This window comes from Anser anser (genome assembly GCF_964211835.1).
Source record: "Anser anser genome assembly, chromosome: 10".
In the NCBI taxonomy this organism is placed as follows: Eukaryota; Metazoa; Chordata; class Aves; order Anseriformes; family Anatidae; genus Anser; species Anser anser.
The window spans coordinates 12,607,177-12,632,303 of record NC_139730.1 but is presented as its reverse complement, the minus strand read 5'-3'; the positions used below and the strand labels follow the sequence as shown (position 1 = coordinate 12,632,303).

General features: G+C 46.3%; 1 protein-coding gene across 1 annotated transcript in view; it reads left to right on the top strand.

Moving 5' to 3' along the window:
* The window catches only part of HCN4 (hyperpolarization activated cyclic nucleotide gated potassium channel 4), a 159,896-nt gene that overhangs the window by 55,835 nt on the left and 78,934 nt on the right, over positions 1 to 25,127 (top strand). Inside the window, exon 4 of the mRNA XM_083850545.1 lies at positions 20,394 to 20,817. Coding sequence (XP_083706671.1) covers positions 20,394 to 20,817 — 424 coding nt within the window. The remainder of the gene's footprint in view (positions 1 to 20,393; positions 20,818 to 25,127) is intronic.

Here is a 25,127-nt window from a genome sequence, read left to right as displayed (position 1 = left end):
GGAGATAACATAGTGTCATTTTAGCTTGGAACCATTGAAATTTGTCTTTGTTTCTGATGTGTTATGAGCATCTCATTAGCAAGCCCATGAATCCCTCCATTTGCTCTCAAAACCCAACTATCTGAGCTCTCATCTCTGCCAGAGCATAGCTTTCGTCCTTTCTCTTATTTTTGAAAGCTCTGTTGGTGCCAAGGAAGTTATAGGTCAATTGAGTTATTGTTGGTTCTAATTGGCACTCTAACAAGCTATTAAATCAATTTACCTACGGATGAATGTCACTCAAAAAGAAGGTGCCAACTCCATTTCTGTCTTTGAGAACTTCAAAAAACTGCATTTCCACCGGTGAGAGCAAGGGAAAGGCCATTCCATAGGGAAGTGGCTTGGTAGAGCACAAGATTTCACCCCAAAATGTTTATGCCACGTGGTCTGTGTTGGGACAAGGTCCACGCTGTTCCTGTATTCAGGGGGGTGAGGCAATTTCCAGAACTCAAGACCAAGAGGGAGAATTACAAAAGCCCCCAAGTCTGCCGAATGCTGCTCTATCCCCTCCCTGGTTTGTAACAGAGCATGGGGTTGTTTCTGTGTGGAGAGACCTGAGGCCTCTTCTCCTCCCTTGGTGCTTCTCAGTGTCCTCATGCGTTCCTGCAGCTGCTGATGCAGGGGCAGCATCCCCAGCCATCCTTCAAACCAGGCAGCATCTGGCTGGCAGCACCATAACCGTCTTGGTGAGCAGTGGTATATATCTGCATGAGATTTACTTGCTCCTGTTATAAAAGAGTCAGAGTTATTATGGTGAATAGGGTTGATTTAAGTTCTGTTCAGAAATGTTTAGATAATCTCTTTGTCTAGCAGCAATACAGCACTCATTCCTACATTAGCTGAGCATTTTGCAGAGAGATGGCTGTAACACAAGGTGCTTTTCAGCCTGCAAGTCAGGAGAGGATTTTGACCAAGCAGCAAGTTTGTCCTGGGGTCTCCAAACCAGAGCTGCTGTATATCTGTATATATGAACTGTTCAGGTATCCTTGCTTAAGTGGACATTTTTTTTTGGTGATGTACAAGGCAGATGAGAACGCGGCTTGGCTCTGCGTGGCTCTACAGCTCTGCAGTGCTGACAGCACTAAAACCTGGGTTTTGTCAGCAGACAAAGCAGTTAGGACTCCAGAAATACAGAAGAGAAAGCAGATGTGTGCTGGGCTAACAAGGTGCTATTACAGAGACCTTTTTCTGCCCCTTTTCCTTGCTGAATGGTTGGCTACCTGGGAAGTCCCTTTACAAATTGAAATTATTCATTCCGTGCAGTATATTCACAGCGGCTGACATCAAAATGGTCACCCCGTGCCTAGTTTGAGCACCAGGCTGTAGTAAACCAGGCTGTTAACTCCTGAAGAGACGCTGCATGCAGCAGGGGAAGATGCTGCAAGTGAGAGCACAGCGGATGAGCATTCAAAGGGGAATTCCAAGGTCAGCTTGAGGGCCCACCCCTTGGACATTATAGGGGCACAACTGCTTCCCCAGCGATGCACAAAAGCTAATCTCTTTTGTGGTGACTTGTCCAAATGTGCTAATTAAGGATTTAAATCTTTGCCTCTTTGGACAGAGAGGTTGTCTGTGTTTATGCATCTATTGTGAAAGAGCTTAGAGGCAGGAGAGGTGCTGCAGGTTGCCAGCTGATCCTAGTGTAGGAGCTATAACTTCTTTTTTTTTTTTCCCTTTTCACAGTTGTGCTCCAGCTTCTGGTGACTGCCGGGAGATCGGCAGCTGTACGCTGAGTAACTCCTCATCCTGCACACAGCTCCAGTGAGACTGTATGCAGAGGGGCTCTGATGGGATCCCGTTTTCCTAGTCAGAGCTGCAGGGCACTGTTACAGTCTGATGTCTGGGGGATGGAAAGCCTGGTGGCGCACAGTTGGATTTGCCTGGGTGTGGGAAAGAAATGCCTTGCAAAGTTATCAGCGCTCTGGAGCTTGCGAGGGAGATAACAGCTACATTCCAAAGACTCGGGGACTCCACATTAATAAGTCCCTTCCTCCCAGTCGTGGCTTCGCACGTGATTTCAGGACAAGGTGCTAACTCATCACAGCACTAACATTGTTACTGGCGCGATGGCTCATCTGCAGAGGACTTGGTGCATGCATGCGTACGTGCCCATCTCCAGGGGACAGGAGGTGGTGGAGGCCCCAGTTTATCCTATCCCGCTCCTGGTGGTCTCACCTCTGTCCCCATTCGTGAGTAGGCTGGAGGGATGGTGCAGAGCCCAGGGTGTGGGCTGAGCGAGCGCAGTGACATCCTGCAGCTCTGCAGAGGCACCGCAGTTGCATTAGGCGTAGGGAAGCAGTGCAAAGGTGACGCTGCCTGGCAGTGTCAGGGTTTGGACTGGCTCTCCTGACAGGCAGAGCGATAACAAATGATAACACTGGCTGACTCTCTGCAGCTTTTTTAATGATGGCAAACCTGCTTTCGTTAAGCACAAATTCTTGGTGCTTGATCTTTCCCTCTTTGCCTTAAAGCACTAATGCATGCACAAGTTACGCATTTATTAATAACAAGTGGATGTGAGGGCGATCTGGCTGCGACATCTGTCACCCCATTGATCGCCAGGGTTGATTCGGCTGATCTGGCTGGCTAGGCGGGTGTCCCCTTCCTCCCTCACCGCTCCATGTGCGTCCCTCCCGAAGCTGCGCGCTCGGTCGAAGAGGACGACCTTCCCCGATAGAGGCGTACCGTTCATCGGTCAAGGGTATACGGTAGCTGCGCTCCCCTGCTAGAACCTCCAAACAAGCTCAAGGTCCATTTGATTCTATGATTCTAAGTGGAACATTTGTTTCCATCCCTGATTTTCCGTGAATTACTGGGAAGGGGAGGAGGAAGGACCAGTGTAGACCACAGATTATGGGCTGTTCTCTTTGATGCCAACACAAACTCATTTGTATCGCTTTCCCATGCTTGTTTAGCTGTGGATGCCTTTTGGACCATGAGCAATGTGTAGCAGGTACAAGGACAAACTGGAAGGCAGGTCAGGCATCTGGTTTTGACATTATGAGGAACCATAAACACAATGCTCTTTGTGCCTTGATTTCTCCAACTTTGGCAATGGAGCCATGGTACTGCTAGGGGCCAGGGAAGAGGCTGTAGACCTCTTAAAACATTTTAACATAACAAAAGATTCAGAGTAGATGTCAGCAAGGGTATATGGTTTAGAAGGCAGTTCCGTGAGAATTTCTTCATGACTATACTACTCTGAGTGCTGCTGAAGATTTGGTTACATCTCTTGTCCATTTGTTGTTAGGACCACAAAAATTAGTAGATCCATGCACTGTTAAGTGATTTCTGAATAATGGTTACTTATTGCCAGCACCTTTACAGTTCCACGTATGATGCTATATTGTGTAGCATGTTTGGAACTAGGTTGGAAAAAATGTAGGTAAAAAGTCTGGACAGGGAATGGAGATGAGAATTTTGTCTTTTGTGTCTGTAATGAGAATTATGCAGGCCCTGCACGGGGTTTGGAGATGCTGTAAAAAGAAAATGTTCCAACTTTTCCTCACCGGTCATGTGTATTGCAAGGCGTGCTGCTTTTCTCCTTGGGAGATGCAACAACTTGACTTCAGTAAACACTCCTGGATGGAAGGTCTGGCACAGGAGCTGGCAAGGTGTCTCTTTCTCTGGCACAGCAGCTTTGGAAAACAGCATCTGAGCTCAGCAACTGCTGAATCTTTTGGACGATCAGTTCCGCCCCTTGCCTTTTAGTGCATGCCCAGGTGTGCTTCAGATCATGTCAGCCCCGGTTAAGGTGACACACTGTGTGTGCTCTGGTTAGAAAGCAACTGAGGGGCGTGCCCCATGCTTGGGAGTTGGAGCAAGTTTCTGGGTCAAAGGCATACTTTAATTAAGCTCCAGATCTGGCAGGGTCTGTTGGCTCAGCCCTGACTGCTTTGGGAAGCTTCTGGTCCTCAGTTTTGCAAAACACCACATAAAGTAACGTCGTTCAGAGCATGTCGGTGAATTCCCATTATGACTGGGCTCCGCTTTGCACCATGGACAATCCTCATCCAGCACCCAAACGGGGTGAATTCCTCCTGCTTCTTGTTGGCTACATGCATTGGTGGAGAGGCAGCCAGAGCATAGGTCCTAGACAAGGGCAGTGCTGCTGGTTGTGTGCTCCTTTTGCAGCACCAAGGGGAATTTAGGCTAGCGGTGGCAGATGTGGGTATGGCCTAGGGCTTGTGCTTTTGAACAGGGGATCTGGAAGCCTCATCTGCAAGTAAATTCACACAGCCAAATCTGCACTGCAGACAAAAAAAGATTTGCCTTGACATCATCTGCCCTGCTCTGAGATCTGCAGTCAGTCAGGAGACCAACGCACAGCTCCCAGCCTCTCTAGCTCAGTAGAATTAAGGCTAAGCTTCATCATGAGCTAATGCAAGCTGTTCCCACCCCAAATAATTGGCTGCTGGATGGTTTTGTGTCTGTCTAAGCATTACTGCATGTGGGTGGATGTGTTATGTGTGTGTGAATGAGTCTGCTTTGGAAATTAATACGTAACATCGGGGGTGCATCTAATAATACACCACCTCGTGAGAGATATGTGCGTGAGAAGTGCAAAGCAGAGCTGAGCGTGTCAAACATCTGGACAAGGAACCACAGGAGGATAATTCCCACACCTAGGCTACCAGCGTCTCTTTATCTCTCTTCTTCCCACCATAAAGCACCTCAGATGTCTCCAGTCCTCTGTCTCCCATAACTGAAAGAGGAACAAAAAGCAGTGACATTTCTCCAAAGCTCAATCCCCGGGTCAGCACAACCCTCTGTGCAAGGCAGAGCACCCTGTGGTGGGCAGGAGATGATGGAGGCATTGGGCTGTGCACAGAGAAGAAAGGCAGTGCCCATCCATGAGCATTGCATCCTGCTGCAGATGCCGAGGCATGGAAGCTATGCCCACCTGGGGGGTTGGGAACTGTAACCCTTCTGGGACTGAGCTTTTGGCAGCCGATGGAGGGTTTTATTTTCATGAGGCTGAGCCGTTCTTAAACACTTCCTCTAGTGCAATCATCACACACACATCTCAGTAATGGTAGGCCATCAGCATTTCTTTCTAGTCTTTAGATAAGATGTGTGGAGACAAGCTGTGAAAGAGCTGAACAAGATGCCTTGATGTTAGTCCTCAGCTTGTCCCACCAGTGGGCTGCAGGCCTTCCTTCTGCACACATCCTAGGGGCTGTGGTTTTCAAGGAGAGAGCGCCTTTTTCGGGTGGGGATGGACATATGGAAACTTGTATCTTCCCCAGACTTGGCTACTGAGATCTGTAGTCCAGTAAGGGAAAAGCCGCCTGGTCAGCTGTACCGCTGCTCGCAGGCGTTTGAGCTGGAACAACTTTCCTACAGCAGGTCACAGGAGGAGGGGAGAGGATTCCTCGCACACTCTTTGCCCACTGTTTTGCAAAGGAAAAATGGGTATGCTCCTGCTTAGCTCAGAGAGAGAAAGGGAAAATGTTCCAAATCAGATAGTTTTGTAGTATTACAAACTACCCTGATGGTTCAAAACCCATGGCTTTTGACAGAGCAAACTACTGCTTTTCATAAGCAGCCAGGTAATTCCCATACAGCTCAAATGGTGTACTCGAGTTTATTCAGACCCTGCCCTGAAGCAGCAACTGTGCGGTGTTCTGCCATGCACTGCCTAATTGCTGCATTTCACTCCAGCTCTGGCTTTTCTACAGTGCTGGAGGCAATTATTTCTTCACACTCTGGGGCTCTTGTGTATGCAGAAGGATATATTGTCATTTCTTTGGAGTTAGGTTTTAATCAGTGAACGTATGGAGCAAAATTCCTTGGTGAGAACCCATTGCAGCCAGTGGGGTGGCACTGGGAATCAGCTTCTCTCCTGGGAGCTGCTTCTGGCCTCTCGCGTACCCATACCACTGGGCACATCTGGGCACCGCACGAGCGCTGTCTGAGACCTGCTAACGTCACACCACAGGGAGAGATACGGGATTGCATTCACATTTTGGTGCTCGTGAAGGGGATCTTCCAAGCCGGATTTAGTGAGGCTAGCTCTCTGTTGCTACAGTGGAAGTATTTTAGAGCACTGAATTTTCTGCTCGTCGCCCACAAAATAGCTATTTCTGATTCAGTGATGTCTTTCATAAAGGAGATCCCTAATTTACAATGAAATATCTAATGGGCTAAAATGTTTTTGGATATACTCGAGAGCAGAGCTAATCTGCTCTCTGCTTTGTGTGGACTCCAGCGGAAAGACCTTCTGCTCCGGCTTCTGAGCACAAAGAGAAAGAATCAAGGAAAGGCTTTAAAATTCAAAGTGGTGGGGATTTAGTTTGAATTTTGAACTTTTGAAGCAACTTCTCCCGATTCCACTCTCCTCTGTGCCGGTCAAGCCTTATGGGGGCAGCTGAATGGAAAATTTCAGAGAACAGGTACCTTAACGATTGCTGGTTCTCAGTTTAAGCTCACCTGCCAAGGCAGTTATGTGGCCCCACCCCTGTAGCACATGAGGGCTTTGTAGTTTCCAGGTACCCCCCGAACTGGGGACCGTATTCTCTCTGCGTGACAGGAGGATCAGAGAGTGGAAGATCCAGATCCTTCCATGTTCTTGGGCACCTCTGCCCCAGTGGGACCAGGGAGGGCCGAGGATGTTGTTTTGAATGACTTGCTGAGCATCCTCCCAGGTTCCCTCATGGCAGAACCATCTTTTTACTTCTCTTGCGCAGCCTTTCTGTGATCTGCTGAGTGCCAGCCAGCTGGGCTGAGTCATATCGCATATACTTCTGGTGGGATGAATTTGAAAGAATGGTGGGGAAAACCCTAGCCCTACTACTAAGCTTTCTTAAACAGAAGGACTGCATTAACTAAAAATTAAAAGAAAAAGAAAAAACAAACAAACAAACAAACATAGAATTCACCTAATCAAGCATTACTGAAATACACAAGTTCCTGGCTAATTTACACAATACCCGAGCACGTCCCTGCTCCTGCTGAAATCAAAGGTGAAGTCAGCACCTGCTACAGCGGCCTTGAAATTCCAGTCTGCATGCATAGAAGTAAAAAACTACAGGTGTATTTCATGTCTCAGAGAAGTCCTTTGAGAATATGTTCTTAGATTGCTTTTTGAAAAAGCTGGAATTCATTGAGACATTGCTGCCATCATAGGTACCCAAAACAGGGCAGGGAACAGACTTGCCTCCAGGCACTGAAAGGAAAGGATAAGATATGTCTTTCCTTTTAAGACACAGCAGTTTGAAGCTTGGGATGGTCTTTGTGGTTGTAACTTTCAATACAGCAGGTTTAGGTCCTTTGGGGGTTTCTTCTCCAGCCTCGGGACCTGAGGTACATCCTTCTAGACTGGGGACGGGGCTGTGGTGTGCACCAAGTGCCATTGCTCTCACTTGCACGTTCTTCTCTGGGCTTTGGGGGTGAACAGACCTCGTCCTCACCGAGCGCTGCTGCTGGAGCTGTGCGGTGAGCCCCTGCCTTGCAGCACTGTGCCTCCTTCAGGAGCACCACCACTGGCAATTGCTGCCCATGTCTGCAGCCACACGGGGCTGGGTGGGCAGACGCTGAGAGAACGGAGAGACTTGCTTCTTGTTCCTCTTTTGTTTTCTGAACACTTTTGCATGTTGCCAAGGGCTATGAGCTTATTTGTAGGCAGATTCAGAGCTTGTAGTGATTGACGTAAGACAGAATCAGGTAGATTTAAAATATACATTTACACCTCATTTGTTGTTGGGTCTGCACCTTAAACAGACAGGGAAGCGCTCAGCTATCACTGGCTTGGCACAGGTACCTGTCCCTCTGTTCATCTGATAATTGTTTAGTGTGTCAACAAAGCTACTTGCATGTTTCAGTTACACCTGAATTCTGTGGGAAATAGGTTGCTTATATGTCCAAAAGCTCTAAAGAGATTGTTACTTCACTTTCACTGTGTTGCATGTCTGACAGGTGTTTTTTTTTTTCTTCTGTCTTTTCATCACTGTCAAATCTGCACTGTCCCAGCTGTTTGTAGAGATAGCTTTGTAATATTTCTGTGAAATAGCAAGGATATTTATTCCCATTTTATGTCTGGAAAACTAGTATACAGAGAAACGACATTATTTCCTAGAGAGTTGCTCACAGAATGTGAACTGGACTTGTGCAGACATACAACTAGTTCTAAGGGACAGGGCTGTGCTCCCTTCTCCTGCAAAGTCCCTCTGGCTTAGGACGGGACCTGGCAGGCTGAAGCCTCCTCGGTATGTATTGATGGGAAATGGGCTGCATCAATCTGAGTATCTTTCTGAAACAACTTGTTTCTGGCAGGTTGTTCATTCTAAAAATATATTTATTTCTAATTGCTGAGCTGAATGCTTAATGAATTCTTCCTTCCCAAGAACAATTAATCAAAGAAATGATTTAGGGCTGGCACTTGCTCCCCCAGGGCTCAATGGCTGTGTTCCACTGACTTAAATAGAGCAGATCAAGCCCAGCCCATACTGGAAAAGATTTATCTAAGCATTTTTTAATGGTGCCCATCACTATTTGTCTGGATGCCTCTGGCAGAAAAGTACTATATATATTGGAGGAGCACTCGATGTTGTGGTAGAGTTACAGCAAGCTGCTGTGTTTTACAACCAGTGTTTGCCTGCTTTTTGTGGTTTTAAGGAGAGTGGTTATGCAAGCTCCCATTGATTGGAGTGGGCGTTCTGAATGGTGAGGAAAGAAGGGGCTGCAGTGACAACTTGCTCAGGGAGGTCTCTTGACTGGAACAAAATGGTGCAGAGAGAGGGCTGTGTGGGTCACTGAGACCTGCAGCCTGGATTAGAGCTTTGTTGGAGGAGAATCCCCACCACGCAACAAGGACGTGCCCTCTCTACCAAAGTTTGAAAGTCAGGAACAGACGACGAATAAATGTTTCTAAGACACTGAAAAGGGCTTTGGAACACAGAGGCTCCTTGCGGGAGGAACTGCCTTTCTGTGGACTTCAAGTGCTAAGTCCTGAGTTGATCTGAGTGCCCTTAAGACCCTGGAGTGAATGTTGGGATTCCTGGCCTCTGTCCTCCCTTCTTTTGTGGACCTGTGTGTGAGGGAGGCCCTGAAGAAGTGGCTGCTGCTCTGTGCCTTAGTTTCCCTGGCTGGCAGATGCTGATGGTGAGACCTTGGCCCCTGCCATAAAGAGTTCAGAGACCAAAAGGCAAAGATCCCCTGTGAGCTATGTGCTGCTTCAGTACATGCAGTAATTAATTCAGCACCCGACGTTTAGAGGGGATAGTGGATTCACATGGATGCCTTAGATAAGCATAGCCGTTGCACAATATGCTTCTGCTGAGACCTAAAATAATCAGAGGCTACTGGACTTGTTTTTTTTTCTTAACTGTTGCATTTTTAGAAGGTCATTCATCTCTTGTCTGGGGTGTTAGACACCTGAGTAGCCCCAAAGTCCCAGCAGCATTAGTCTTTTTGAGGATTCATTTTGCTCTACTCCAGCCCAAATAACTCAATGCAAACAAGAGTCTGATATTAGCAGCCAGAAGGAGTTAGGAAGGAAAAATATTTTCTTTCTTTGAAACTGAAACACACCTGGTCACTGCCTCGTTACCCTTTAACATGTCCTACTCCCCTCCACCCCATCTGCTCTTCCCCATGGAAGAGCGCTCTTACACATTGCTCCTTTGGCATTTCCTCAGCCTGTAACACTTGAAGCCATACTTTTGGTCACAGAGTAGGCAGAAAATTTGCACCAGAGTTGTCATCTGTGCTGGCCAAAGTGTTTTTGACCCAGAAGCAATGCTTGTCAAAGAAGGCATTTGACTTGGGAGTGTAAGTTGGGAGTTAACTCTCTTCCAGGTCTGCTTCTCCCTGTGCTGCATAACCACAAGGTCTGAGGTAAAGTGTTCTTTTCAGGGACAAAAGCTACCTGCCCGGAACATGTTCTGTCACTCCAGCTTTCTCTCTCCTTGGTGAGCATGTGGTTTAGGAAGCTTTGGGCCTTCAGAGTAACACAGATTTGAACATGGGCATTCAAACAGACCACGGAAAAAAAACAAACCACTTTCCATTACCTCTCTCTGGCAGCATTTTGGATTTCCATCTCAGCACTCAAAAGGTAAAAAAAGATTGAATTTTTCCCCTGGCCCCTTGTGGCACATCCACGGCTGTCACAGAGGCGAAGGGGTAAGCGTACGCAGGTACCCATGTCTGGCAGATGCTGTTGCTTGTCCCAGCCATAAATCCTGGTAACTTTAGATGTTGAAGAAAGCACGTGAGAGAGCACGTGTGCCTCATCCTGCAGGCAGGCTGAGATGCATCTTATTGAGTAAATTGCTTCATGCAGCTGAGCAACAGCTCTGTTCGCTGGTCTTTCATTGAAACTGGATGTAAATGACCAGCTACTCAGCCAAACTGCACATAAAGTTGTTTCGAAGGCTGCTTAAGCCCACTGTAAGGTGTTGTGGAGACGGTACTGTGATGGTGCATGCTTCAAAGGTTATGGTGGGTGCCCCAAATGTCCCCAGGAGCCTCTGTGAGAGCTTGGGAATGGTGTCAGAAGAGACCTTGTGTTTCACCCTGCTTTCCGTTTGGGCAGAATGGGCTGGAATCGTGATTTCTAAACAGCACCAAGCTGTAGCATAGCAATACCTAGGAGAGACATTTTTAGCATCTCGGGTGGCTAGAAGTCTTTTTCTCAGGCTGGCAGATGACTTAACTGTTTGCTGCATGCGGTTGTCACCTCTTTGTGGACTACCGCAGAGCATGTGGACACGAATTTGTCAATCCAATGCAAAATAGCAGCTAGCAGAAAGAGCAATGTTCCCTCCACTGTCCTCCAATTTCTAAACTGTGTTTCTGTGATTCTGATAGATATGTGACTCACGTAATCTCTCTGCCCTATTTTAGTGTTTAATTTTAGTAAATTTGGGTTCCTGGTGGTGAGACTGACATCCTCATCTCAAGTAGACTCATATTATGTCAAGGGAGCTATGGCACTGCAAAACAGTTAACAGGCCAGCCTGTCATCCCTGTAACTCAGCGGGATGCTAAGTTGGTGGAAGACGTGTGTTAGCTCAGTTGGTGTCATATGTTCTCTGCCACTCTTGCTGTAGTGTTTACTCTGAACAGGTATGCGTGCATCCATCCATCTGTATTGTCTCTGTATATGCGAAGTCTGTGCCTGCAGCACCGAATCCTGTGTGAGTTGCTGTTTATACTCTGGCAAGTAAGCGTGGAAGATAAGATTCAGAGAAGTAGGCTTTGAGATGTCTACCTGTATGTCTCCAAGAAATGGCAGCCTGAGCACTCTGAAATAAGACATGGCCCCTTTCCTTCATCTGCTTGGGTACAAATTAAAACTTTGGCCCAGTGTTCCTGCTTTTTGAGACAACTCGGAGCTCCCTAGTGCAGATCCATTTGAAACAGACTGCCCAACCATTTGAATTTGAGTCGTGCTAGACCTTGGGTGTGGGTCAGAGTCTGAACTTCATAATGCCATAATTTGTGCATGTCTTTCTGCTTTAGTCTTTTACATTCCACAACACATTCATGATGACTTGGAAGCTGCAGCCTTATTGACCTGTCCGTTCCCTGCAACAACAACATATGGCATATTTCCGTGGCAATAGGTCCCCCTAAAGGGGCTTCATTCCTTTCCTCAGTTTATTGGTCTTTTTCATTATTAAATCATCAGAGATAAATGCACACAAAGAAGGGTCAACGTCTGGATCAATGGACAGCAAACAAAGAGGAACTTTTCCATATTCATACAAGCAAGAGATTTCAGAAGATCAAACAATGTGGCATTGCCAGGCCCTTAGCATGTCAGTCTCATGCATAATGTATGCTGGGAGCTCTATGAAATCAATACACATCTAACACCTTGAAAACCTTTGGGATTTGGCATGTGGGGCTGAGGAGGGGGAATCGACATACTTAAAAGTGCAGTAGAGTGGGATGTGAAGAAAGGGTTAAGCTCTGGCTTAGGCTGTCTGCCATGAGCGCAAGGGTTCCTGCAGTTTTGGTTAAATGCTACAAATAGAAAATTGTACTTAAGTTTTAACTCTGGGGGACTGTGGTGTTGCAGGTTCCTTCTGATGAAGTTTGATGAGAAGGGCATGGGATGGAGAAGAGCACATCTTGTGCAGCGATGTGGCTGTGTAGGAGGTAATCCCAGAGCACCAGCAGCTGCTGTGTATTCTGCCTGCACCTCCCTTCCTTGGGGAGGCTGAAATGATCTCGTACCTGCAGCAGGGAGAGGAGCCCATCCAGCAGGTTAGAGCCTGGTTTGCCAGCAGCTGCACTGGGCTGGTTTCCATCTACAGAAAGCTCATGCGTATAAATTTCCCACGGAATCTGTACTGTATTAACTTCCCAGTGGTATCTCCAGCCACTCCTGGCGATGAATTCCCCCTGCATAACAATTTGTATCTTTGATCACCTCCTCCTGGGCAACGGTGCTATGAGAACAATAAATTGTCTAGGTCTGGTGTGTAAATGTTCTTCCTTCAGGCCTTCAAGGAAGAAAGGGAATAAGCTTTCCAACAGTTAATACGCACAAAAATCTCACTGCTTTTGCAGCTCATTACAGGGGAATTCTCCATGAGCTAGTAATAGCTGTGTCCAGACAAGTGAGAAAGTATCACCAATGCTGTTTTTAGTTGGAAATGGGAGGTGTGCTGTATTGGCCTCTGTACTCCAAATTTAGAGCCAGAACAAACAAGGTCTCTTGTGGCTACCTCTGCTTCTGTCTGTGCATTTATTTTTACCTTTCTGAGGAGGCTGGATTCTAAGTGCAGATTTAAAATACCACTTAATATGTTAGGCAGGTATCTGCAGGCAGGAAGGCAGCGTCAGTTCAGGAGAGTGGTCAGTTGACTACTTTGAGCAGAATCCACTGTGGCTTTTCTTGTTCTTGTGACATGTTTCTGTTTCAGCATTGTTGGAAATGAAATGCAGGAGCATATTGTTTCTGTGTGATACAGTATGTCTGCAGGCCAAGGAGTAGGTGTAAGTGTTCCAATACATTTGCATTTATTGAATGGCATATTGCACATAAAACTCTCGAAAATGCTTGTACAGTTTCTGTTAAGCACTCTGCAGGATTAGGTGGTAGATGTTGACTTTACAGATTAGATGTCCAGAAGTCTCATTATCCCAGGACGTGTGCAAGCCAGGCGGCAGCGCTGCAGCCTCGTGAACTCCTCTGTCCTGACGTGCCTCAGACTGTAATGAAACAACACCCTGCAAGGTTTGTTAGGTCTGCATGAAACCGAGCTTAGTGATGCCACTTGCTGCGTAGTTCACACACATGGCATTTGGAGGAACTTGAGTGAAAGACAGCACTATCTAGTGGTTGGAGTGCTGTTGTCCTAGCCAAGCCACTTAAACTCCCTCAGATTAGGGGAGCAGATGATACAAAGTTAAATTTGAGTGTTAAAACACTTATGAGAAGGTGTGTCAGCAGGTTTTGGGGCAAGGTTCCATTTTTTTGGCATGCTTGAACAGTGCTTTTCTTAGCGAGGCTTTGGTTCATGACTGGTACATTTCAGTGCAAGGATGAGAAAGCGCTTGGGGTTTCTGAGACAGAAAAATAAGGAAGGGAGCGAAGTTGTCCTGATACAGCCACAGAGCGGCAGGGCTGCCTGCCTGGGCTGATTCACAAAGCCTGTTTTAAGCTGACCGGTGGTACCAGATGGAGGCTGTAGAAATGCCTCTCTCTTGGTAAATCTGTTTTGTGTGGCTCCTCTGGCAGCTCCCACGTCAGTGCTGGCTGTCACAGCCACCCAGAACCGCAGAGAGTGAGATTTCCCTGTGCAAGGTGCCGGCTGTGCTGTTTCTTCTTAGCTAATGCTTGAAGAAAAAGGCCACTCCGCTGCTAACGAGCTCACATCACATTTTGCAGTTTTTGTCCAGAGCCAGTGGAAAACACAAGGTCCAAGACTTGTGCCAGCAAGAAGAAAGCTGCCCATGGTCTGCTCTGGCTGCTCCAGAGGCCACTGGGCGCTGGCAGCAGGGGCTGTACCGGCAGCCCCCCAACTCCTCCTTCACTCAGAGCATTGTGCCATGGCGTGGTACAAACGCCTTCCCTGGTAGCCTGCCCCTGGCCTAAGGGCTGCTTTACTTGTCCTCCAGTCTTTGGAGTCCTCCTATAACAACATCCATACTGCAAATCTTCATCTCTTCAAGAAGCCTCACAATAGAGTGGGTGTATCATAGGTATTATCAGAGAACTAATAATTTAGTCTAACTGATATTAATGTAATGCATTATGCTTTGTAAGTTAAAGAAAGGGAATAAATCATAATGTGTTCTGTTATAATAGGGTAAATGCATCAGTGCCTCAAACGTGTTGTTTGCAAATTGTCAAGTATTATAACTGGAATAAAAATATCGCTAAGTAATGTGTATGTTTATTTCTACAAAGAAGGAGAATGGAAATTTCCCCTTTGCTGTTACCGCAAATTACAGGATATACCGTAACTGGAAACCTCTTCTGAAACTAGGCATCCATATTTTCTACATGCTAGTTCTGAATACATTGCTTAAATCTTTGGTATCTTACAGTCTTTCTGTTGATAACGTAGGATGATAATTCGTAGGTCTGCTGGGATTTAATTAACGTGTGGACGTAACTTTGAAAAATGCAGGCTGTTGATTATTGTTTAATGGAGAAGTGTTAGATTTAAAAATTGATGATAGAGAAGCAATAAAAAAGCTAATGTGCTACCTTGCTTGGACTGCAAATGCCATTCCGAACTATTGCATAAGCAATAGCTTTCTTAATTTTCCACTCACCAGAATCCAGTAATTATATCTGAAGATGATAATATGAGCATGTGTGTTAAATTCCAAACACGGTATGGAATTCTGCGGTGTTCAGAGGGGATTAGGTGAGCAATTATGTAGACTGGAGATAATCTAAGTGAAAGGCGAAACTGAGACCTTAGAAAATAGCTTGCCTGAAGTAAAACTGACAGTTGAATTCTATGAAAAATTTGTCAAAGGCAATACATGAGTTTTCAGAAATCTAGATGGAACAAAAGTGCCCCAAGGCATACACCTCCTTTGTAGCGGGTGCTGTACTGCGAGATATCCCTAATCATACACCTGCTTGTGTAAGCACTTCAAATTCTTGACTAGCTAATAGTCCTCGCACTCCTGATGGGAAAGTTAATCACATGCAGACTTGCATCCCATCTGAGTAACTCAGTGGTGCCCCTTACTCTTCCGTACCCTGCTGAGGCATCATTATCACTGTGGCGACTAAGTCGAAACAGAAGACGAACAGTTCGGATCAGCAGCCGGCTCTGCCTGAAGGAGAAGCAGCCAGCGCTGCCGGAGCAGAAGGCCAGGGAATTCTGCAGGAGGCTGGGGCACGGCAGAGCCCTTTTCCTCGTGCTGTCATAGTGCACGGCTAATTCTCAGCGCTCTCAGGGGTTTTACTCAGGATGGCAGAGCATACAGATTATTTGCATAGGTTGGTCAGAAGGAATTAAAACTGTTTGTCTTACTCTTTAAATAGGTTCCCCTTCTCATTTCCCATTATATAGCACACAGAAAATTTATGTAAGTAATTTGAAATTTTTTTTTTGGTGGGTATTCATTTCAAGGAGGTTTTCAAGTGCACAGGTATTTGAATAAATCACTATAAATAAATTCACTTCTAGCAAGTGAATTCTTGGACTCAGTAGCTGGTTAAGGATCCTTTGGTGTGTTTAGGAGCAATGAATCACCACATTCTTGCTATTATCTCTGTGAATAATGCAAACTTTGTAACTCTCCAGTAGAAATACGCCTACTCATATCTGGAAGAAGCAATGCTTCCAGAGACAGGGAAGGAGCTCTTCCAGCTCCTTTTTCTTTCCCTTCTCCCGTCTGTGCTGTTACCTATGTGAATGGCTGCTTTCTGGAGTACACTTTCCTCCCACCAGCCACGCTGACATCCGCTAATGCTCTTTACAAAAGATGATTTCTATTTCTAGCCTGACTAGCAGTCCTGGGAATTAAAGTGTGGCCTCTTTCCTGTCAGGATAGCTGCTGGTGAGCACAGCAGTGTATAATTCAACATACAGTCCGGAGGGGGAAGGGAGCTGCCACTCTGCAGAAGAGGGCAGATTTTCATCAGCTCTTCAAAGAAATAATATGGCCATTCCTCCCCATGCAAAGCGGAGGATCGAGATGACTTTGGTGACTCAGTAGGTGGCACTCTGTTTCTTGAGTCAGCACTGAGGCACTGCGCCTGCCTGGGCTTGGTAGAGCAATTGGATATGTCTTTGGTTTTGGTATTAGCGAGAGATGTTCATTAAAGATGTGCTCTTGTAAGGTTAGGAAGGTTCGACAAGGTGTCTGAGCTAAATTCATCGCTGGTGAGGATATCCTGGCTCCCTGGCATTTTCAGTTAGATGCCTTTTTATTTTTGCTTCCTTCCTGTGCACTGTCAGGCAGCTCCTCAGCTCAACCCTGAGTTGGCTGCCTTACGGCAGAAGCTGAAAACATCCAAAAAGCTTTGTTAATTTAAAGGTGAGGTTGCCCAAGTCTATTTTCTCTTGACAGTGCAAGCACTACCAAGCAAGGAGAACAGAAGTTAAGGCCACAGATGTGCCCTGTTCAGGAGCGGTCTGTGAATGCTAGACTGACGCAGCGATGCTGACCAAGCTAACCCCTGCAGTTTGTTATTTTCAGTCCAGTGGTCACTATCCCTCCTGAGCTCGTGCTCTAGAAACGGTTATACTGCACCATAGAATTGTTTTGAAAGATCAAGGTTTATTTAACAGAAAAATTACATCTGAAAGCCACATTCCTTGCCTGCTGTTAAATTATGCACTAGACAGAACAGAAAGCTGATCCAACTTGCTTGTCAAAGCCCACAAACTAATACCTATGAAGCATTCCTCTTATCAAATCAACTGCATGACACCAAATATGTTCAATGAGCATATACTCTTGAATTGCTTTTGCCCACACTAATTCTCATACACATTCTGTTAGAACTAAATAATATATTTGGAATTAACCATTCAAAGGTAGCAGTGCATGTTAAAATGTGATTTTCAGCTCCAGGAAGCGGCATAGAAGTAGGATGCAGTATTGAAAACAAGTGTGTTCAAACAAGACAACTGTTTTATATAGTGCTGGCTGTTCCCCATGCTGGGAGCTACTCAGTTGCACTAAGTCAGCTATAATAAAACAATACATTCATATTTATTAATTTTTTATGTAGGCTCTTGAAAATAGGAAGAGAGGAGAGGAGACAGGATATCAGAGGAAGACGCCAATGATACAAATCTCTGTTAGACCCTTTGTCAAGCCATAAGAATAGTTTCCAGTCTGGTGAGACTCAAGAATCAAGTTCAGGTTGTAGTCCTTGCTTAGCCTCAGACTTCAGTGGACAAATCCCATTCTCTCAATTTTGCCACATGGCTTCTCTATTTGCAAGACAGGGATAATAACTCTGCTTCTCATGGGTGCAGCGGAGCCAATTTCATCACCATCAGCTCTGTGGAATCGCTGGGTGAAAGGAAGCGCAGAAATACAGAAAACATAGGTTATTAATAGCTGGTGCTTGCCCTTACATACATCGCATGCACTGTTACTCATTCTGGCCAATAATTTACAGGGAGTGAAAAGTGTTCCTCAGTGTAAATACAAAATGACACATGGATGGTACTAGACCTCTGAGGTGCTGCAGACCCTGAGAATCTATTCAGTGTAAATCCAGCGATGCCACCCTGAGCAGATCATACTTCCCATGTAGATGCAATGTGCAGGAACTGTGGAATCCTAAGAGTTAAATTTTAACTTCTAGAAAGTTTATGTTGTAAAGGCAGGTGAATTTGCTGTGCTGGAATACTGTGCACACCAACCTGTAGCTCAGGATGCAGCACAACTCACTGTGGTATGACCATGCCTGACTACAAGAGACCAGGGCAGCAGTCAGACAGAAAGCATTTTACTGGGGTTGTGTGTGCAGAGCTCACTGGAACTGTGAGCAGTCCTGGCCACTGCTGTCGTCGTCCCCACTTGCCGCTTAGTACTGAAATCACCAGCTAACGCAGACATAAGAGGCAGGAAAATCCAAAGATCTCTGAGGAAAGCCACTTACCTTTGCATCTGTGTGTGTCTGGCCACATCTGTCTCATGCCATTAATTTGAAACTTGGGAAAAATAATTTTCTTTGTGCATATTTCCTCCTGTATCCCCTGTGGGCAAATTAAAGATGGCTGGGAGGTTATTTATTTTCAGTAATAACGTACACACTGCTTCCAGACTTCCTGCTATTGTGCGATTATCTAGATTAATTGACTAGGAAAGATGCAGCATCATCTCAGACCCTTAATAAGGAAGACTGCAACATGGATTTGTACAGTATTAATGCATATTGCTGTATGACGCGGCCTTGCTCTCAGAAGCACACGGACCTATCTCATGGCTGAGTGTCTACCAGCACCTACTGTACTTCTATACTACGCCAAGGACTGCACGATACTTTGCCTGCAGGGGCATGGCACTTTGAGAGCAAGAAGGAGATGGTTGATGACATTTTTGGAAACCTCGTTAGTGGATAACTTGGCTTACACAAAAGCCAGTTGCCATCAGCCTCTGCTGAATGTTTCTGAGAATTGCAGGCTGCTGGTTTGTGGCCCTGTCTGCCCATGTGTAATGGCTGGGATCGTAAACATGTTTAGAGGTGCTTCAGAGTGTTAGGTTCTCACCAAGGAGAGAGAATCTGTGCAGGCAGGGCTTTTGAGTTATCTTCTACCCTTTGATTTTCCTGCTGAGAGTTTAACGCATCCATGAGTTGCTTCACTACAGCGACATTGTTCTGCAGCAGCTCAGTCCGGTCCGCAGCATGGGCTTAGGCTGAACAATTCTTACCAGAGCTAGATTTTGAGGAACTTTGAGGCAAATCCATTTTTTTTCTAAAACATTTCCATGATTTTGACTGTAGTTGGTCAGACAGATGGACAAGCAGCATGGGGATGCCCTCCTTTGGCAAACCCAGCAGTTTCCTTCACTGCATCGTTGGGAATCCAGAGTCACTCCACTGACTTCACTGGTATTGTGGTGATCTGCTTTAAAGGAAGGCACAATTCTCTCCCTTGTGTTTGAGTCCTGTTAGTTTGCTGTTGCCTTTTTATAGTCAAGGGAGTTAGGTTTATTTGGTACTCAAGAGGTTAATAAGAAAAATATAAATACCATGCTAATTGGTGTGACCGACTAGAAGAGCGACGGCAGCTTTCTGAATGTCTCATCTTCAGGTATAAGCAACTGAACCCGGTAATCGGTTTGTTCTGTGCACTTTGTCTATTTGCTGTGACAAGTGCATCTGTTTGTAAATTATTTATGATACCTCACAGTGTAACAGTAACAGCCGTGCAGTATACGATGTAGAGCTGATGAAATCTTGGCATTGTGAGACCACAGTGCATTGGCATCTCTACGTGTGAACCATTTGGTGGGGATTGGAGCACCAGTGTTGGGCACTGAGGGTCCTTTGTGAGACTCCTCATCAAAGTATGAGATCCAGAAAAAAATTAAGTCCTCACTCTGGTTGAGTCACAGCAACATCATGTGATTGTGTATTGTTTACACTAGAACCTGGGGAAAATCTTTAAATAGCCCAAACAAATAAATTAGGAACTGTATTTAGGCTGTGTGTGCCTTCAAGAATGAAAATGAGTGTTGTTGTAAGGCCTGCTGGATAATATTGACTTGCCGCTGAAGTGAAGATAAGTTTCTTGGAGACTGTGCTTCATGACACAGTAGTTAAATGTTGTTGTTGCTTACTTTAGAAATGAAATAGATAATTTCCAGGTGCATGACTCTGAGCCTTATTGATCATTTCTGTACAGCAGAGGAGTCTATAGAGTGTGAACTAAACTCCAAGTCTAGGCTCAGTGTAAGCTTGGTTCAACAAGAGAGCTAAACCAAACACAGCCGTTCCTAGTTCTATTCTGATCCCAGTGCTACCAGCGCTGGCTGCTTCCAAAGGAGGATCAGACAGTAGGAGCAAGCCTGATGACTGTGACCCCAAATGGCTTTATTGACGTGCCGACTCTGAGCCCTTCTAGATACTTGTTCTGTCCCTTTTCATAACAGTCATTGTAGTAACTTCAAATACCTCTGTCTTCTTGGTGGCCCTGAAGGCCCAGTCAAAGTTTTCCAGGGAGCACATCCAGCCACGTACCCAATTCCTCTCTGAACTCTCTTAGCCCGAAGACGAGTGTCCCTGTGCTATTAAGCACTTAATTACGTTAGCAGCTTGTGCACTGGGAAAACATCAGGCAGACTAGCAAAGCTTAGGTAACGAGTGACAGGAGAGATGTATAAAGCACATCAGTTCTGTTGATGTGGGCTCCCTGGTCTCCCACTCCATAGCTGATCTCACATGTCTCTGTCTTGCTGTCCAGGTTTTATTGGGATTTGACCATGCTGCTGCTGATGGTAGGGAACCTGATCATCATCCCTGTGGGCATCACTTTCTTCAAAGATGAAAATACTACCCCATGGATTGTCTTCAATGTGGTTTCGGACACGTTCTTCCTCATCGACCTTGTCCTCAACTTCCGAACAGGCATCGTGGTGGAGGACAACACAGAGATCATCCTAGACCCACAGCGGATCAAGATGAAGTACCTGAAGAGCTGGTTTGTGGTGGATTTTATCTCCTCCATCCCCGTTGACTACATCTTCCTGATCGTTGAAACCCGCATTGACTCTGAGGTGTACAAGACAGCCCGGGCGCTGCGCATTGTGCGCTTCACTAAGATCCTCAGCCTCCTGCGGCTCCTGCGGCTCTCCCGGCTCATCCGCTACATTCATCAGTGGGAGGAGGTGAGCAGAGGCTGCGGTGCACTTGCATCCTAAATCTTTTCTCCGCTTATGCTGGTATTACACAAAGGTGCTTGGATTGAATGCCCATTCTCCCACTTTATTCCAGTGCGAATGCTAAAGATTGTGTCTTGAGTGTAATGCTTTGCTTTTAGCAGGCTCCCAAGAGGGCCATCAGCTTGCTGTTGCACAGTCACTTGAGACTGTGCTATCTCCTTCAGGGTCGTAGTGTGTGTGCTCTGGGGGGGGGATGCATGGGTTGAGTGGGGAGCAAGTGCACGTGGGTCTGCTGCAGGCAGTGTGAAGCTAGAGCTGCCTGTGTGGGGAGCAGTTAGCCAGACAGTGTGGTCTTGCCCTCTCAGAGTCCCAGGGGGTCCAGAGACAGCACAGAGGAAGGGTCTAGAGACAGCTGATTTGCAGAACCTGCGGCGTTTATTTACCCAAGCAACTTCTACATGCTTAGCTCCTGAATAAATGGCTTAGTTATATATTTATAACCTTCTCGTTTTCTAAATTCTCTGACATGATGGAAGAGGGGAAGAGGAAAGAAGAACATTCTGCAGACAAATAGGGTCCGTTTAGAAACATAATGGTCTGGTGGAAAGCAAGAGCCCCAGTATCCTGTGCTGTTCTCAGGGGAGTTGCAATATGCAGGGCGAGTTGTCAGGCTTACTGTGAGTGAAGCCACAACCTTACAAGCAGCTCGAAAATTAGTTATTTTTTCCTGTCTCTGTGCTCTCCAAAGCAGAGAGAAAGCTCCCTGCAGCTTTCTCCACATGTCAGTAGCATATTTTCAGGACAATGAAAGCTGGTCAAGGCAATTTCATCTTCTTCCCCATTCTTTCTCCTCTGCTTTGGAGCACAGGCTGATGCAGAACGTGATCTAATGCAGAGTGTGCTCCTGGGAATGTGAAGGGAAAGCAGCCATGCAAGTCATGGCTAGATAGCACCGAGCTGTCAGAACACTAATTCACGATGGAGGTGAACCGCTTCCTCCTCCCAGCGTCACGGACTCAGAGGGAGAGCGTTGGTGCATACCTTACAAATCTCGGGCTTCATCTTTGTAGCCTTATGATTTGTGAATGTTTCACTTAGAGCAGGGCACAACGCCTTGCTGAAGTTTGGGACGAAATTGTGCAAGGTGCTGTACAGATGCATAGGAAGAGACAGCTACAGCCCTGAAGAATTCACTACTAGGTTAATTTGCTTCATAGCACAGACAGACGGGATGTGCATTGAAAGATGGAGACCAATAAAGCAGAAATGTCTTCCCTGGTGTGGCTCAGTAGCTCGGAGACTGGGCTGAGCAATGAAGTATCTCCAGGTCTGTTGTCTTGTCCCCTGGTTGCCTTGCTTCTCTGACACTCAGGAAAGGGGAGTTGGCGGCCTAGGTTGATACCAACGTAGCTCCTTGATGCTGATTTACATAGTCATGGGAGTGTAGGGCTCAGCACTTGCACGCTTCTGCTACTTGACTTCCTTTCCATAAAGTGGTTGAAAAGGAGTTAAATAAAATTGCTGTTGAGTGCACTGATTTTCTTTTAAAAACATAGTGAGAAGGAAGCAATTCTGCACCCTTTTCCTGTCTTGCTTCTCACAGGGTTTCACTGAGCAGCCCGTGGTGGTTCCAGTCTCGTACTGCGGATCGGGGTGGGGCTTTCTGCCCTTCTGCTGGCTGTGCTGGGCACCAGGGGACAGCATAGCTGGGCACACTCTGGATCCCTCCTGAAAAGCAGACTCCCTGGAGTGATGCAGTGCTGCAAGTGGAAGGGACAGATGGTGTTGGATTGCAGTTGGAGACTGCAATGCAGACTCTGTTATGCATTGCAGAGCCCAGCAGAGCAAACACGATAGTCTTTTTTCAAACAGGGCTCGACCCAAGCAGCAGTTTCCCAGAGAGCGTGCGGCTCTAGGAGGTTTTCCACCTTCTTGAATGAGGGAGGGAAGCAGAGAGAAGGGGCAATCCCTTGCCGTTGGTGCAGTGCATGCTACAAAGCACCAAGGAGATGGGGAAGAGAAGTGCTGCTTCATCTCTGTGTGGGAGGAAGCTGTTGTGCTCCCTGGAACCACGCTGACAGTTCTTGGAGCAATCACTGCTGCCATGGGGAACTTAGCTCCTCGCTTGTACCTACTGCTGAGACACTGAGTCCTGTTTGAGGAGGAGAGGAGGATGCAGTGTGCGCAGAGATGTCAGTCTCCTTGCTCTGTCTCCTATATGAACATTACATCTGTGCATTAGTGTCACTCTGAGTGAGTACAGGGATGAGTGGTCACTTCCTGAGTTGAGAGAGCCTTTCTGTTTCTTCCCCTGCAATTGGCTATGCTCTGCATGAATTTATCACTCACCCTGCAGTGAGGAGAGAGCAGCCTTCTCTAGGGCTGCAATGCTGTAAAACAGCCAGCCACTCATCAGTTCCAGATCAATGCTAGTCATGAGTCTGTGGGCTCGAGAGCCAGTGGTTTGAAGTGCCTGCGCCATTCTGTCTCAGCAGCAGCAGATTGCTGTGACATCCTCCCCCAGACCTGAACCAAGTGCTTTGGGGCCTGCAGCTCAGCAAACACCCTAAAGAAGGGGAAAAAAAAAAGAAAGAAAGAAAATCCATTGCGCTCATGTTCACTGGAGTACAAAAATAAGCTTAATTCCAAATGTAGCAGTTTATTTGCATTATCCATTTTGCATGAGTGGTCCAAGGAATGAATTTACCAGTAGGGCAGAATATAAATAGAGTCTTTCTGAAGTATCTGCCCGTATCTGTCCTGCAGTCAGAAGTTGGACTGCAGTGGAGGGAGGCATGCTTGAGCTGGCTGAGCCTAGCGTGCCTGCTCATCGCCTTATAAGCTTTGGTGTCTGGTAGTTACCAGGTGCATTAGCAGAAATCCAGGGCAGCCAACGTAGTCTGGGTCTGGAGCTGTGCTGCCAGGGTGAGAACAAGCACAGGTACTCCTGTCATGCCTCGGTTGCAGCCGTGGGAGTAGTCCAGAGGTGGCCCAACAAGAGGTGACAAGATTACAGGTGACCCCTGCGCTTTCTGGAGTGGTTGGGAAAGTGGCTGTGCTGCAGCAGGGAGCAACCTGAGCTCGGGATACGGCAGCAGAAAAACAGAAGAAACTGCAGAAGGCAGTACTTGCTGCTTGTGCACGCCCAGCCTAACCCTGCTTCATGCTGCCAGGCTTGGTGGCACCCCAGGGGAACTCTTCTCACCTCGGCCTTTGGCCCACCCCAGCAGCTATTCAGGGTATCCAGGCAGGTTTGTGGTTCTGGGCCATGTGAAAAGAGGGGCACGCTGCAGCTCCCAGGCACAGGGAGCTGGGCCTTCACGGTGTCATCCCTGAGAAACTGTTCAGAGAAAGCAGACTGAATGGTAATATCCTACAGACTTTATCCCAAGGTCACCCAGAAGAAATAATAAAGCAGAATAATGCCCTGTAACCCACATACCCAATCAAAAGACAGCGCAGACTGCGAGTGTTAAACAAAAATAAAAAATCCCTTTAGGTTTTCATAGGAAAATTGATTGATTTTTTTTTCTTAAGAGCAATTTGCTGAGCTTTCCCTGTTTTATGCACATCTGCCCCAGTGTTTGGTGCCAGGATGCAGTATCCTCTATTTAAGATCAAACTATTGTGACTTATGGACAAGGAACATTTATTGGCACAACAGTAATATCCTGCTCCTAGAAATTGGTTTTCAGATAGCACGTAGGCAATGCTAACCAAAACGTTTTGTTTTCAGAATCTTATGCGAGAGAATATGGTGAGTAGGAAAGGATCTAACTGGTTTTGATATATATCACAATAATAAGAGATTGTCATAAGTGAGAGGATTTTTTAATGATTTTTGTTAAAAAAAGGTGTACTTTTCAATTTTGGCAGCTGAAACCTGAAGAAAGGACAACTGTGTCATTTTCAGACTATTACTTCAATGAAAACGTGCAAACCTTCCTGGATGCTGTCCTTTTTTCCCCTCGAGTTTCCATATTATATAAAAGTTTCAGAATGGAGGAAATGCATCTTCTCAGGTCTGTTACTGGCCACAGATTACATCATCTGAAAGATGACGTCGCTTTTAGGAAGATTCAAAGAGATTCAGAAAGCTGATTCAAAGGCTCAAGGGCTCGCCGGGCAGGACCAGGAGAAAGCTTCCAACAACTGCGAGACTGTAGCTCCCAATTGATTTCCATTTTCATTTGAACAGCTAATTCCCCTAGGTTCTTCTGACCTATTTGTAGCCTTCCTTTAAATTAAATTAACTTAACATGGCTAGTGGCCTGGGGGATGTAATGATAGTCCAAATCCATAACTGGCTCCTGAGA